This window comes from Dermochelys coriacea, chromosome 2 (assembly GCF_009764565.3).
Source record: "Dermochelys coriacea isolate rDerCor1 chromosome 2, rDerCor1.pri.v4, whole genome shotgun sequence".
In the NCBI taxonomy this organism is placed as follows: domain Eukaryota; kingdom Metazoa; phylum Chordata; order Testudines; family Dermochelyidae; genus Dermochelys; species Dermochelys coriacea.
Genome location: NC_050069.1, coordinates 195,657,388 through 195,673,721, shown reverse-complemented (window position 1 = coordinate 195,673,721; position 16,334 = coordinate 195,657,388). Strand labels below are relative to the sequence as shown.

Below are 16,334 nucleotides of genomic sequence, written 5' to 3'. Positions count from 1 at the left end.
CCTCCACATTGGGCTGTGACTAGGATTGTGGTGCCGGGGGGTAGGTGCTGCAGCTGATGGGTGACCCCTCAGCAGTTCAGTGCACCCACTGAACCAGGAGCTTATATCCACCCCTGCACAGGATCTTAAATCTTCTTTCCTGCATATTACCATAATAGAAATCTGAGGGATAATCAGCGGCAGATACACAGATTCTTGCAGTGCGCTAAGTATTTACACCACAAGAGAAGACAAAAAACCAGAACACTTTTGTGTTGCGGTTTTGTTTGTTTGGCAGGGGTGTCTATGATTCTATAATGTAGCCAACTGATTCCCTCAAGGGTAGCAATTTAAATGACTTGTTCTATTTTAAGCAAAAGGTCGATTCAGATTTAATTTACATTTAATGCTGAATGTCAGCCCAAAGTTCTCACCCCTCCTCATGGGCATGCAATTTATCATAAAAGGCACAGAATTCTTTAACAAAACTAAGTATGGTCAGAGAGGAAACAAATTAATTTTAATAGCACAGTAGCACTGAAAGAGGAATCAGAGCCCTCTTTAAGGACTGTCAGAACGTAGAGATGTGTCTGTTCTGACAGGTACTAAAGTAACACTAATTACTAGACTAATTGTGCCTTTAAAGACTGATTTCTTAGTACATAAAGAATTTTTTGTTCCTTCAGAAGAAGGAGCTTAAAGAGAAATCAGCCTCCTTCAAATGACACCTGTGGATTCCCAAAGGGTTCTGTACCTCCCCCTTCTCTTCAATATCTATGAGACCATTCAGATAGATAAATTATGGACTCCAATGTCATCAATATGCTGACAATACCCAACTGTGTATCTGGTTCTCCACTGTGGTTCTATTAAGGCTGTGCCTAGACTAGGAAAAAAAATGAGAATGTGTTTTTAAAATTGACCTAATACATTTTAACTCTCACATTTTTAAGCATTAATGTAGTTAGGGCTTAGGACATTTTAAAAATGCGTTGGATGACTGTGGTCAAGCCTATCCTCTCCCCATCTATCTCACTCGATTGCCATGCTTCAGCCTGGGCCCTATTTTCTCCTCTTCCACCGGCAGTTTATTGTCTTAGTCCTCATCTTCAAAGCAGCAAATGAATAAGGTCCCAGATACATTAAAGAACACAGCTACATCTACAAGCCACCAAGACAACTGTGCTACTCTGGAACAAAACAAAGCCCAGAATAAAGCACGAGAGCTGAGGACAAAGCACACTGAGTTGAGGGGATCCAGCTTCCAGACGAGTTTAGATTAATCCAGAATGTGACAGCCTTTAGGAAACACTGTAAAATTTCCTGCTTAACACTTTTCCATCATGTCCGGAGTGACATACACAGAATCAACTGCTTCCCTCGTCCTCCACCCACCAAACCTCCTCTCCTCTTCCCCCCGCCCTGAAAAGAATTAGTATTCATTTGTTTCCCACGCAGTAACTCTGCGGGTGATCTGTGTGTTGTTTTAATCCAGTATGCTTGCAAGAAATCAGAAGTGAACGTTATCCACAATCGCCCTTCCAGTTTAGCCATTTGCAAACTCCTCTTCCAAACTTCTGTTAAACCGTTCGATTTCCCCATTGGCTTGAGGGTAATATAGGGATGACCTTCTGTGTAAAATGTTCCTCTCTGCTAGAAAAGTTTCAAACTCCAGGGAAGTAAATTGACTACCGTTATCTGAAGCCAGTTCTTTGGGGTTACCTTCCCTGCTAAAAACTAAGAGAAGAAAATTACTGTAGCAGAAGAGATTTGCAATGTAAATGCTACCTCAGGCCATTTACTGAAATAGTCTATTAAAGTGATGGCATAACGGCAGTCAATTGGAGCACTATCAAAGGGTCCTACAACGTCAATCGCCACGTTTTCCCCATGCAGATTCAGGAAGAGGAACAGGCTGTAATGAAGTGGTACATGTCACTACTGTCTTATCATGCATTTGGCAAGTGACACAGGATTTTATGAGAGCTTCAGTTTGAGTCCATCCCTGGCCACCAATACAGATTCCATAGTCGTTTGGTTCGGACAATTCCTTGATGAGTATCGTGTGCCAGCTGTATGAGTTTTGACTGTAATTCTTCTTGCACAAGTAGCTGGTGCGTACCTCGTAGCACACAGCCATCAAGCAAAGAAAGTTCATCCCAAACTCTAAAATAAGGCAGCAAAACTGGGTCAAGGTTTTTAGGGTTACTGGGCCATCTCTGTCAGAAATTCCCATAGTTTTTGTTGAATTGGACACGCTGAACAAGCAGCTTGAAATTTTTCTCTTGCAACTGCAGTAAGAGTGCTTGTAATAAGCGCAACTACTATATCCTCATCCTCCGGTGGACTATCTGGTGAAGGCAAAGGCAGGCAAGAAAGGCAATCAGCTACCACATTTTGGTTTCCAGACTTGTATTCCAGTTCATAATTGAAAGACAGTAGTCTTGCAGACCATCTAGCAATACGTTTTGCTGCTCTTCCCAGTCCTTTCGTGGTGAGCAACATCGTCAAAGGGCTGTGGTCTGTGCGCAACTTGAACGTGCAGCCCTACAGGAAAGTTCTCCATTTTTCAGTAGCCCAGACACAAGCAAGTGCTTCTTTTTCAACTGTAGAATATTTTCTCTCAGCATTACTTAGTGTCCTTGAAGCAAATGCAACCGTCCTCTCTGTGCTGTCCTCATGAAGTTGTGGGAGGACAGCCCCAAGTTCATAATCAGAAGCAACAGTAGTCATAATTGTGGGCAATGCAGGACTGAATCGTGAAAGTACTAGACTATATACAATCTAGTTTTTCACCATTTCAAAACTAGCTTGTGCATCCGTTGTCCAGACTAAGGTTGAACTTCTCCATAGTAATTCTCATAACGGTTCAATGACAGAAGCATAATTGGGAATGAATTTTACATACCAGGAGGTAAGACTCAAGAAGGAACATAAGGTTTGCAAATCTGTTGGAGGACGAGCATTTGAAATTGCCAGGATATCATCTGGATCAGGTATCAGTCCAGCCTGTGAAATTGCATGCCCCAGAAAGGAGAGTTCAGTTTGTCTAAATTTGCATTTGGACCTATTGAGCTGGAGGCCTGCTGTGCTGATGCAGTTTAGTACAGACTGCAGGTTATTGTCATGCTCCTCAGAAGTATTTCCAAACATGATAATATCATCCAGATAGCACTGAACTCCAGGAATCAATTAAATCATTTTTTGGAAGGCACTTGGGGCAGATGTGAGACCGTATGGAACACGTTTAAAACGAAACAGTCCCTCACATGTAATAAATGCTGTGAGGTCTCTGCTATCCTCATGCAACATAACCTGGTGGTATGCGCTCTGCAAATCAAGAGTAGAAAACATCTTTGCTCCATGGAGTTCTGCAAATACTTCTTCTATGTGAAGAAGAGGATGGCTGTCAATCACAATAGCTTTATTTGGCTCCCTTAAGTCCACACAAAGGTGAATGCCTCCACCCTTCTTCTGCATCACTACTATAGGTGAAACCCATTCCAAGGAGTCAATCCCTTCAATAATGTCCTTTTGAACAAGTTTTCTAAGTTCATCTGAAACAGCTTCCCTGACTGAAAATGGTAAGCACCGTAACTTCTGTCGTACAGGCATGACATGATTCCGCATTTTAACTTTATGCAGAAACCCATAAACACAGCCAAGTTTCTCCTCAACCTGGTGTTGGGTCCCAGCTGAAACCAGTGTGTGTACTGCAAGAGTGCTTTGCTGAGGAAGATCAGTTCTTCCATTAACTACCCTGAGATTTAAAGCAGCCAATAAATCTCTGCCAAGGATAGGAGTGCCTTTGTGGACGATGTAGAACTTTGCAGTTACACAGCAATCACCAAAAGTAACGATTGCTGGCAGGCAGCCATGTATTGGAATATGGTTTCGTCAAATAGCACACCAAGAGAAGTTTGGGTTCAGTAAGAGGCACATCTTTAAAGTAATGCAAATAGATGGAATCAGGTAGTATAGATACTGCTGAGCCAGTGTCCAACATTAGCTGAATAGAGTGCGATTTGCCTGAGGGTACGGTAGAAACATTTACAGAGCACTTTATTTGTTCTGGAATATGTGCATTAGTGATTTTGTCCACGCTCAGCGCAGTAACATCTGGTATTGTAACTGCATGCACCTGTTGATTGAACTGGCTGCTGCAACATACTTCAGCAAAATGCCCAATCTTTTTGCAATGATTGCACTGAGCTACTTTTGCCGAACATCCTGTGTAGCTTGCAAGATGTTGTGGGGATCCACAGCGAAAGCATGCTTTTACTGTATTTTGAATTTGCTGATTCGGTGGTTTTTTCATTAGTTTTCCTCTTGTAATCGTTTGTCTGCAGCGATAATGAACTTTTCTGCAAAGGAGTCACAGCCTGGACTGTGCCTCCTGTATCAATGCTCATTATTTTGGCTTCAGGTGTAGCTGACTCAATCTGAGTAGCAATGGTTATTGCTTTTTCCAGTGCAAGTTGTGATTCTAGAAGTAAGTGTTCTCTTACACAAAGCATGGTTGTTTTCTCAATGAGCTGGTCTCTAATCATCTCATTTGCCATATTCCCAAAGTCACAAGTTACAATCAGACTCCTCAGGGAAGCAATATACTGCATTAGTCTCCCCTGGTTTCTGCTCACGCTGGCAAAATCTGTCACGATTAACTACTACATTCACCTTTGGCACAAAAAAGTTCTTTAATGCAGTGAGTGCAGTCTCATATTTATCATCTGCAAGGGGAAAAGCGTAAAATATATGCTGCCCTTCTGCTCCAAGGCGGTGGATTAGCAGAGCACGTTTTCTTACTTCAGAAATCTCTGTAGCACTGACTGCAAGCAGATAATTCTCAAACCTATGGATCCAGGCAGTAAAAGCAATTGGAGGCTCACCTGGGCTTTGTAAAAAGGGTGCAGGTGCATGCAGAGGCAGAAGATCCATCCTCGTCACCAAAATGTTGTAGCAACCAGGCAAGGTACTAACAAACTTCAACAGGACTTTATTTTTAAAGTGGAAACCTCTTTACCAAGCTGCTGCTGCTGCACCCTTAGTAGCTCTTACTCAGCCTCTTCAACTCCTCCCCCCTCCTTCCTGTTTCCTGTCCTGTCAGACTCCCAACAGCCAGTGCTCCCAGTTCTAATAATTACAAGCAGCATCTAAACACCACACTCTGCTACAACAAAGACAACTCCAGCCAGCATAGGGAATGCAAAGTTAACCCTTATATTCAGAATTGGACTCCCACTATTGAAGACAGATATCAGTGATTACGTAGACAACAAAAGCTAAAAAAATAATCACAGCATAGTTGTGTTCGGTTGCTGCTTTATGAGAGAATTAGCAGGAAAAACATCTGCCAGGTGGTGAGACGAAAAAGACAGGAGGGAAAGATGCTATTTTCAAGCTTATGAGGGGATATTACTTCAAGTGGAAAGTAAGCAAAATAATTAAAATCTATTGTTAAAAAGGGACAGCATCTTTAAACTAGTAGCAGTAGTTCAACTGAAATATCTTAATATGCTGAAATATCAGCTGAAATATCTTAATATGCTGAAATGTACAGGGAAAGTCACAAAAGCAGTACATAAAAGCTGTACATTTAGCATAGTATCTTGTGCAAAACCAGACATTTTATTTTATAACTGGGTAGAAAAAGGAGTCTCTCTATTTAAAATGGCATTGGCATTTAGAACTCAGACATCAGAATGGTAAAAACGACTTGAAAAATGATGCCTGGAGATTATGAATTACATCTGTTGCAGAGCCCAAGCCTCCACATACAAAACAGCAACATTCCTACAGTTCACTTTACCAATGTATTTTATGAATGATTAATAAAGGCAAGACACCGGCAATTTTTAAAATACATCAAAACAAAATGTGGGGAGAAGGAAGAGCATAATGGATATGGAGTCTATCAAGTGGAAACAGATGAGGGGAATAAAATATTTTAGCCGTTATGTGGTTCCACCCCACAGGTATAAAATCCCTTGGGCAGAGTCAGGAGGGATTTGAGGCAATGACAACACATTAAAGAGTCTGTAAGTGATAAACTGCAATCCATAATTTCATTACTCCTTAGGTCAGACTATTAATGCTCAGCATGTATTATCAAATTATATATTGATATCCAAGCTGCAGTGGCTTAAAATTCACTTTGTTGCATCAGCAGTCATGGAAGACACTGTAATAAAAAAAGGGCAGGAAGGGGGGAAGCAAGAAATCAAAAAGCACAGAGTAATTATTTTTCTCTTTAAAAATAAAAAGTTTTATCCCTTAAGCATTTCCCCCATCAAGATGAAATTGTTGTGAGCATGCTGAAGATGCAAGGGCTATGAAAAGAAGGAATGGCAAATAGGTTTGAAGGACAAATTTGGCCCGAACTCTCACTCTTCTAGCAAGAAATTTCTAATTGACAGCTATTCTTACCAGTTTTCTCTAGTACTAAGCAAGTCAAAAGTCCAATGCAACAATTTATCCAGGAGCAAGGAATACTCATGGCAACACAATTTCTCCCTCTTTTTTAAAAAAAATATTTTGCTTAAGAGAATTGTCATGTAATTATCTGAAAAATAAATTATGCAATTTCTAACTAAAGTGAATTTACATCATATGCCCATCTAGGTCCATTGACCGCACTGCTGGATAAAATTTGAATTACATAATCCTCTTCCAATCCTCCTCTTACCCTCCTATTAAAAAGAAAAAGCAGAGAAACTCTATAGTAAACTGGCAATTCAGGTTTAGCCAATGCCATTTTAAATTATGCTAAATTCAGGATGGTAGGTGAATGCTGAAAATATTGATTCACTAATGGGTAAGTCAGAGACCACTGCGTATTTCATTAAAGGAAAATATATTGTCAAGTTTAATCAGTTCCAATACCAGCAGAATATTAGCTTGTGAAGTATGCCCACAGCATGGAGTGAGGCAGGCACACAAAATACCCAAAACCTCCACTCTGCCAGGAGTCCTGCAGCACTCAGCAGTTCTGTCCTTGAAGTAGCCAGTGCTTCTAGGGAGGGCTGGCTGGGGCAACTAACTGTTTGAGTGCATCCCCCAAGGACACTCATATAGAGCCCCTTGCAGAGATCAGAGCTGTCCCCTAAAAGAACTTCCCCATATGCTCTCCTTTAAGAGAATCCCACAGGGACACAGTAGCTAAATTGATGCAGGAAGATGCAAATGTGTTACTTGGGGTACATTTTGCTCACAATCTTTTCCAACTACGTAGACAGGAAAAAAGTCACACACACACAAAATCACAGAACTCTTCAGTGAATCAGGACAACCATTTGCATTTGGAGAACCACAAGGTCAAACAGCAACTGGAGATATCAAACAAAACCTAGGGCCCAAAACAGAATGTCTGTTCATATGCTCAGCTGAAACCAGAATTTAGTTTAGTTTCTATCTGCTAAAGACAGAAAGCAAGTGGAATGTCAATCTGGCTCTTGCTTTTATAGCTGGAATACCAACTGCAAAATTGAAAAGCCTTCTGTCTCCATCTGCTAATGTTACTCAATGTCTGGACTGAGATAGGAGAAATATATTTAAAGAAACTGTCAAGGCTGCAAAGGCAACAGTTAGAACTTGTAGCTCTCTGGATAGGTAGACATATGTACTTCATCATCCCTTGACTTACTGTAGCTTGTCTGATTTGCTTCTGGAATTGAAAACGTATCACAATCATCTATGAAGTGTGTTCTTATGACTGATGCATTAACATATATCACAATATATAAAATTATTGTAATACATCACACTGCCCTAGTGCTTCAAGCAAGAAATAGTCTTGTAATTTCCAACACTGCTGGTTCTTAAACAATAGAGCAAACAGGCAGAAATGAAGGATGACGGAACATGCATGCTGCAGATAAGAACAACCCCAGTATTTTGGGGTGTGATGGTGATGGTGATCTGATTGTCCAGCAGAGAAGTTGGGATTTTACTAGTATTTTAGCCTTTAGTTTTGGAAACGTATTTTACAGGAATACACTGAGGACAATGCATCAGAAAATGAGTTATATAATGTGTCCTTCAGGTGTAACAAGTGTCTTTGTGAGGTACATCATTATGGGTATAAGAAATCCCTCTGTCAAGTACTTTGCAAGGAACTTACTCTAAAAGAGCAACACATTTTTATACAAGTCATAGGACACAGTTGGCAAGCAAATGCTCCACCAATAAACTGATATCTTCTAACTGAGATCAAGCACTCCTGAAGATGTCTTTGGACCCAATCCTAGCAGGTGTGGAGTACCCTCAACTTCATCTAGCAGGATTGGTCCCTTTATCTGTAGGATAATTTTCAACTGGAATTAAGTTGGATTCCCCACACAAAGGTGAGCAGCTCCTTACATACACATAAATATATCAAAACCACATTAGAGTTAGAAATAAGTTTACCAGTGAGTCTATCACTTGCCTTGAAGTGTTCGCCAGCGAACCAGCACATCTACAGCAGGCATGGGTACTAAATGCTGCTATTAGACAATTTGCCAATTGCTACCATGGTACACTGTTTTATAGCAATGACTACCTAATAGCGTGCGCACACTGACAATCTCCTAATAGCTTGACAACTTTTATACTGTGTCCTGGCAATTCAGAGATACCAATATTAGATAGTTTCAAATCTACAAATCATTGATGCAGACGTCTCAAGAACTGTTGCAGTGTGCTGTGTTAGTGTGAAGTAAGGAGTCCTTACTCCATGAAACTTTACAATATATACAGCAACTAGTCAAATCAGGTCACGATGGGCACCACTAGAATGGACTCCTCATAATTCTTCCATTGAAAATCAAAACAGCTCCAGGCTGAACAAAAGCACATATAGTACATCAATTTGTAAATTTATCTGAAGTAATCCCACACATGCAGTAAAACATGCAGTAAGTGCCATACATAAATATATCGGTCTAGGTTTTTATACTGCATTTTTCACCATACTCCACCATCCATCTTCACTGTTTAACTTTACTTACTAATTAAGTCATTTAAAATAAAAATATTTTTAAAAGTGAAATGGAGCAGTTTAATATGAATAAAATATCTGTCGAACACAATTTGGCAAGAATGGGCAAGCTACAAGCATGGTAAGGCTTTCTAACCTAAATGAAAAAGAAAACAATATACACAGGTCTACTGTGTTTACCTCAGTATTTGGTGGTAGTGTTTGCCCATCTTGAGTTGCAGTTGGTACTATTGCCCACGTTATATTGGCACTAGCAGATGATAAAGAGCTGAGAGCACTGTTTTTCAGTTCTGTGGAATGTGACTTTGGTCCATGCCATCCTAGGATGTTTTCTGAAACACAAAACTAGAGTTAAGCCACAAGACTCATGTTCTAGACATGATTTTAATCTCAAAGTCCTAAATTCTATACATCAATTGCTACTTGTAGTCATAGTCATCTCCCCCGCCCCTCTACGCATACACACCTTTGCCACAGTGACAGAAAGATGATTATTCTGCATTTAGCAACAATTTATCTGCAATAAATTCCCTTTTTGGGGTGGATGGCTAACATTTACCAAGAAAATTACAAAAGCTATTCAAGCCAGGAATCAATATGGCATAATATATTAAACAGGAAATTCAAGGTATTTTGATTTTTACCTTCAGCAAATACTTTGAAGCTCATTTTGTTTTCTCCTCTTCCCACTTACTGTGACATTGCAGCTTACATTTTACCTAATCATCACAACTATGCAAACATTACAGAACTCTGTAGCAAAGGTCCAAATTATATTTCATGCTTGAATTATCAAATATATTTCAGTTAAGGTCAGAGGTTATACATGAAAATAATGTGCAATTTAGTATAACTTTCCTAATAAAAATCAAAAACTGTCAATAGTTGTCCGTGCAAATATTATTTAAAAATCTTATAATGGCCCTGAAATAAATATGTAGATTTTCTCCTCATACTAGAGATATGAGTCAGTATCCCAATAAAGGGAATGCGTGATTATTCATCTTCTGAATAATCTAAGTCTTCTAAGTCCCAACCCAAAGACGAGTTCAGACAGCATCCATGACTTTTTTCCCTACTCCTCCTGTCCAGGCTGACCAGATAGCAAGTGTGAAAAAATCTGGACAGGGGGTGGAGGGTAATAGAAGCCTATATAAGAAAAAGCCCCAAATATCAAGACTGTGTCTATAAAATCGGGACATCTGGTTACCCTACTCCTGTCTGAAGCCTCTATTTTAGCCCACTACATGTCATTTTGTTTCCCCTCTGTTCTGTCAGAGGTCTTTCTGCATTGATTAGCTTTAACACCTCTATCAAGACCTGTGTTAGAATGCTGTTCACACTAGAAAGATGTAAACTAAAGGTAAGCCTGAACCATAAGCCTCCATCAGCACATTCCTGCCCCCTGGGGATATTTGAACTCTCTGGCTTGGGTGAACCTTCAAGGATAACAGGTTCTTGGAGAGTAGCAAAAGCCTAGAGGACAATCTTTGTAACAGTTTACTCTCCATTTTGTGGGATGGGTTACATTGCTGTCACCCACATCTCCACCCCAAAAAATACATCAGTACTAAAAAAAAGCTTGCTAGACCTCAATCACTGCATTTAGTTTTAGTTATTAGAATTACCAATAACAGCAGAAAATATCTAGATATAGACCACAAAATGACTGATTGCATGAGGGGCATGTGGAGATGGAAAGGGGTTAGTAAAGGAGGGGGATGATTACAAGCTCTTTGAGACAAACTTTTTTGTGCATGTGTTTGTGAGCTCCAAACACTACCATAATACAAGCGATAAAATAAATAACAGATTAAGATTATTGTTCGAAGAGGCAATTCCTATGCTACTGTTAATTTAACCTACTATAATGTAATTACGTATTTACAATGCATTTTGTAACTAGAATATTTCTAATGTGTTTTAAATTATTAAATTTAACAAGTAGGAAGAATAAACTGTTTAACCAAAAAGAAGCTGTCATCTGTTCTAAACATAAGAAGGAATGTGGACTTAAAAATAATAGAGAGCAGAACTTTTAAGATCATTAATTACCCCTCTCACCCATCCCTGGCAATTATTTACGTAAAAATGGTATCCCAAATCAAATTCCACTATCCTTTAATTCAGCATGAATGGTCACTGAGATGGGATCTAACACCCCAGTTCCTAGGAATCTTTTTGAAAAAAATCTTAAAAGCTGTGTAAATACAGAAATCAATTTTGAGGTTGATTTGAAGCTACTATAACAACCTAGCAGGTTATCTCCACTCCCCAACCTAATTACACAATGGTTTATTCTGAGCAAGCCCTTAGTTCTGTTTTTCTCTTGACTACACATACTTACAAGTCATTACAGTATGACAGTGAAAGTTATTTTAATGAGGCATACGGTCCCTAATACATATAATATATTCAAAACTAAGGGCTATTCTCTTTTGCTTTGGGGATGTGGGGGTTTCATATATTTTAAAAATTTGTCAGTAAAGAAGTGTTCCATCCAGTTTAAGATTCCAAATCAGTTTTGGAATATATACCTAGATTTAAAAAAAAAAATTACCAAAATGTAAATTGTACAGTATGGTTCAATACAAAACATTAAAAAGCAATCTCTCTCGCATTTACTTGCCCAGTGAGGCCATGAAGTTTCCATATTTCCCCAGCAACATTTCAGTGACATCACAAAGCTATACAAGTCTCCTTTCTCACATTAGGAGTCTGTGATGTCATCCATTGCAGAAGAAAGCCAGAAACTAACTGAGGCCTCAATAGGCAAATTAAGTATGAACTTAATTTCAAAGATCTTTAGATATAAATGTAAAAAGCTTGCTTGTGTTTTATTCTAAATGCACACAATAAGACAACATTTCTATTGGCCCAGGGTAAGAGTAGTGTTCTTTATTGCTATTGCTGTATTGTTGGATCTTTCCTGGGGACTGCACTTTGATAGGGTGGGCAGGCTTATGCAGTCCACAGACCTTACGAGTTATGCTGGTGGGAGTTTTCACTCCTTGTCTGGTCCCCATCCTACAAGAAACAGTTCATTGGTTCTCCAGTTTGGGGGTTGAGCGACAGGCCAGTAACCTATCCTCATGAAAAAAAACTTAATATGGGATAAAATTAAGTTATAGAAATGCAACAATGTCAGTAAGCAGGCAGAGCCTTTTTTGTGCAGCTATCCTAAGCAACACTTGACAGCTCAGGAAAGATTCAGATGCTGCTGGAGATCAGAGTTCAGTTTGTGATCCTGGTCCTATTTTTGCTTACACTTTAAGTGATGTGGAGACAAAGCAAGGGATAATCCCACTGCTCCAAAGTGCACTCTGACAGATTAAAAGAACAACACTGAAGGGCCCTGGAGACCTGCCTAGGACATCCACAGAGTTCTGTGAGAGATGCATGTCTTCAGAGTTAAAGATTAACATTGAATGAAAAAAGTTCAACTAAAAAGTTACCAAGTCCTCTTGAGGGAATTAATGTGCCTGTAGCAATGAGTCTCTTTTTTTAATCATCTCCCAAAAGAATAGTATAGCTCTCAGAGCAAAAAGGCCATGAACATGAGCAATTTGGCCAAGATTTGACAAAGTTTGTGTGAGGAAGACTTGAAATTTTGTTCTAAAATAAAGTTAAAATGAACTCAAAATAGTTATATATTTTGGCTAGCAACACAAGACCAGTTTTTTGTAATTGATGTGCCACGTGTGCATGTCTCTATTTTTAATAGGTGATAGGTGACTAATAATGTATATATGTGTTGTCCCTTTCTCCTTCCCATATGAATAGCTCATTATTGGGTAACAACAAATAAGAATATAGCAGAACTGTCTGATCCTTTTCTAAATGGGACCGGGTGGGAAAGGTGTGCAGTGGAAGAGAAAGTAAATCAGCCAATCAACCCCCTAGTCTATCCACTCTCCCCTCTCTTATTTGCATACTGCAATCCTGTTGACCATTGTATTTACAAAGTACAGACTTTTTTTTTTAATAGCAAGTGAACATGAGAGAAAAAAGTGTCATCTCAATGATATTGCACTTGTGCAGTTCGGATCAGATCTGCAGAACTAGTTGTCTGTACAAATGGACAAATATTTTATTTTTAATACAAAAAATCTACTTTATTTTTAACTACATCTTTTTTGCTTCAATATAAAGACACATGGTGTCAGGCCAGAACTCACCATCTGCTCCCCTTTTTCCTTCCAAGGTCTTAAATTCTTTTACTGAAATAAAATCTATGGGAACTATGCAAGTGTGTTTTCCCCATCTGTCCCAAGCGCAACCATGACCATCACAGAGAAGAACAGCTCTTCAGTGTGGCACTACACCCCCATATTCTTCATAGAAATTGTTGTTATATGATGTGATTATGGCATAACTATGATGTATTTTATGCAAGATAAGGCATAGGAGATATCATTGAAAAAGTTACGACTTACTGAGTATGACCATCCTATTTGTATGCATGTATCATTTTTGTATCTAAAGTTAAATGCAAAAACAATATTTCTATTACAAATGTGTACACCTGGGAAACGCCCACTAGACAGAATTCAATCAGTCTAAATGGCTCATTGGGAAGGGCCATTAGGGAGAACAATAGATCTTTGAAGATACTAATCTCCCACCGGGAAGCCTTCCGGGGGATGCCACAAATAGCCTCTGAGTTATGGACACCATGATAATACTAGTATTCTTCCACTGACTGAGGTTGGGAATCACATGGGAAACAAAGGATTCCTGCCATATGCAAAAACTATTAAAGGCAGGGGAGTGACATCATCAAGATTGATTCTTCATTGACTTCCTGCTCAAGAAAGAGGACTGCTGGAAACACCTGAGAACAAAGAGACTGGACTAGGGGAGAAGGGCTGAGCCCAGGCTAGAGGGTGTCTAGCCTGTGAAAGTAATGTCTGGAGTTTTAAGCTGCAAGCAAGTGCAGCTTGCCTTCAAGAATCTCTGCAACCTGCCTAAAACAGCATTTAGAGTGAGAAATTGCTACTTATAACCAGTTTCTTTAGTATATTAAGCTTAGATTGCATGTTAGATTACCTAGCAAATAAAACTATTTTGATCTATTTGCTATCCCTTATAATCACTTAATCTATCTTTTGTAGTTAATAAACTTGGTTTGGTTTTGTCTAAAACCAGTGTGTGTGGAAATCATAACTTGGGGCAGAAAGCTGTGCATGTCCCCTCTCCACATTGAGGAAGGGGGCGAATTTCATGAGCTTACACTGTACAGTTCTCTGTGCAGTGCAAGATGGTACAATTTTGGGTTTACCCTCTAGGGGGCCATGTGCCCTTGAGTACTGGGCAACTCCTTAGCTGAGCCTTCCCATACAGAGCTGATCTCAGTATCTGTGTGTATAGGTGCAGCCGGGTGTGTCGGTACCTGTACGTGTGCTGGTAAAGTGCAGTCTGAAGCATGAGGGAAGGCTTGGCTAGCTTGCTTCAGCAATACAGAGTAAATGGAGCCCAGGCTGGTGGGCCAGGCAGGCTCAGAGGTACCCAAGTTCAAGTGGCACCCCGAAGGGGGGGGGAACCCATCAGTGTCAGCTTAATCAATATTTTTAAAGTTGCTGTTAAAGCCTATACAACTAAGTTCTGATCCAACTAGCAATATCAGGATGCCAAGAGCCAAGGACCAAAAGGGAAAAGCACATCTTCTTTCCTATCGTCTCTTCAGAAAAGAAACATCAGTTGGCTGTATTCATCAGCTTGGAGTCCAACAACTTAACAGAACAGCTGGACATGCAGCATCCCAGAAAAAGCAGTAATGAAATATCTTTGGCACACCCCTAAAAGCAAACAGCAGTGATTAGTCATAATAGCTTAGAAAGCTAAAAAAAAAAAATGTACTAAATGTCATGAAAAGCTAGTTTTCATAACAGATTTTAAAAATATCTATGGCTTCTACTTGAAATTCTCTCGTGACACACTTCAGAGCCCCAGCAACATTCTTCTTTAATCTGCCAGATCTTAATTTGGAGCAGTGAGGTTCACCTAGCCCTATGCTGCATATGGTAAATAGAGCTGGTTTTCTTCAGTGAGCGCTGCCACCTAAGTAATATCGCATCCTGCTTTCCAGAAGTAAGCAAAGCCTCATGAGGGCACTTAAGGACCAAGAATATTCAGAGCTCATTAGAAATCATAATAAATCAGATAATTTCAAAGTTAATTCTTTAACATTTGTTTTAGTTACTTTAACAGTTATATTTACAATTGAAGGATATGACAATACATCTCCTCTCTACTTGATACAGATAATGTCCACACTATGGTTGCCAGGCATCCGGTTTTTGACCAGAAGCCCCATCAAAAAGGGATCCTGGCAGCTCCAGTCAGCACTGCTGACCGGGCCATTAAAGGTCCAGTCAGTGGTGCAGTGGGGCTAAGGCAGGCTCCGTGCCTGCCTTGGCTCCGTGCGGCTCCCAGAAGCGTCCCTCCAGCTCCTAAGGGGATGCATGGCCACGGGTGCTTCGTGCACTTCCCCCGTCCCGAGCGCTGGCTCCACAGTTCCCATTGGCTAGGAACCATGGCCAATGAGAGCTGTGAGGGCAGTGCCTGCGGAGAGGGGCAGCACACGAAGCTACCTGGCCATGCCTCCATGTAGGAGCAGGAGGAAAATGCCAGCTGCTTCCAGGAGCCGCCTGAGGTAAGCATCGCCTAGAGTCTGTACCCCAAACCCCCGCCTGCACCCCATCCCTTGCCCCAGGCTGGAACCCCCTCCCATACCCTAACTCACTCCCAGAGACCGCACACCTCACCCCGCCACACACACCTCAACCCCGTCCCAGCCCTGAGCCCCCTCCCACACCCAAACTCCCTCCAAGAGCCCACTCTAAACCCCATATCCCCAGCTGGAGCCATCACCCCCCCCCCACACACACCCCAATTCCCTGCCCCAACCCAGAGCCCTCCCCTCACCATGAACCACTCATTTCTGGCCCCATTCCAGAGCCCACACACCCAGCCCAGAGCCCATACCCCCTCCCACACCCTATCCCCCTACCCCAGCTCGGAGCCCACTCCAAACCCCTCATTTCTGGCCCCATCTTGGAGCCCTCACACACTCCAACCCCCTGCCCAGCCCAGTGAAATTGAGTGAGGGTGGGGGAGAGCAAGTGATGGAGAGAGGGGAGATAGAGTGAGTGGGGGTGGGGCCTCTGAAAAGTGGTGGGGCAGGGGATAAGGCAGATGTATTTGGTTTTCTGCAATTGGAAAGTTGGCAATCCTAGTCCACACCTTCCAAATAAAAAAACCCCATCCTCTGCAATACTAGCAGTCAGACATGTTATTGCTGCCCAATGGTATAGCCCTTCTGTTCCCACTTTGGGCACTTAGTGCTGAAAATATGGCATATACTGATCATGGAAAT

At 40.8% G+C, this 16,334-nt stretch overlaps 1 protein-coding gene across 1 annotated transcript in view; it reads right to left on the bottom strand.

The window, feature by feature from the left end:
- OSBPL10 (oxysterol binding protein like 10) overlaps positions 1 to 16,334 on the bottom strand; it is a 187,123-nt gene that overhangs the window by 59,281 nt on the left and 111,508 nt on the right. Inside the window, exon 6 of the mRNA XM_038388596.2 lies at positions 9,137 to 9,288. Within this exon, the coding sequence (XP_038244524.1) occupies positions 9,137 to 9,288 (152 nt within the window). The remainder of the gene's footprint in view (positions 1 to 9,136; positions 9,289 to 16,334) is intronic.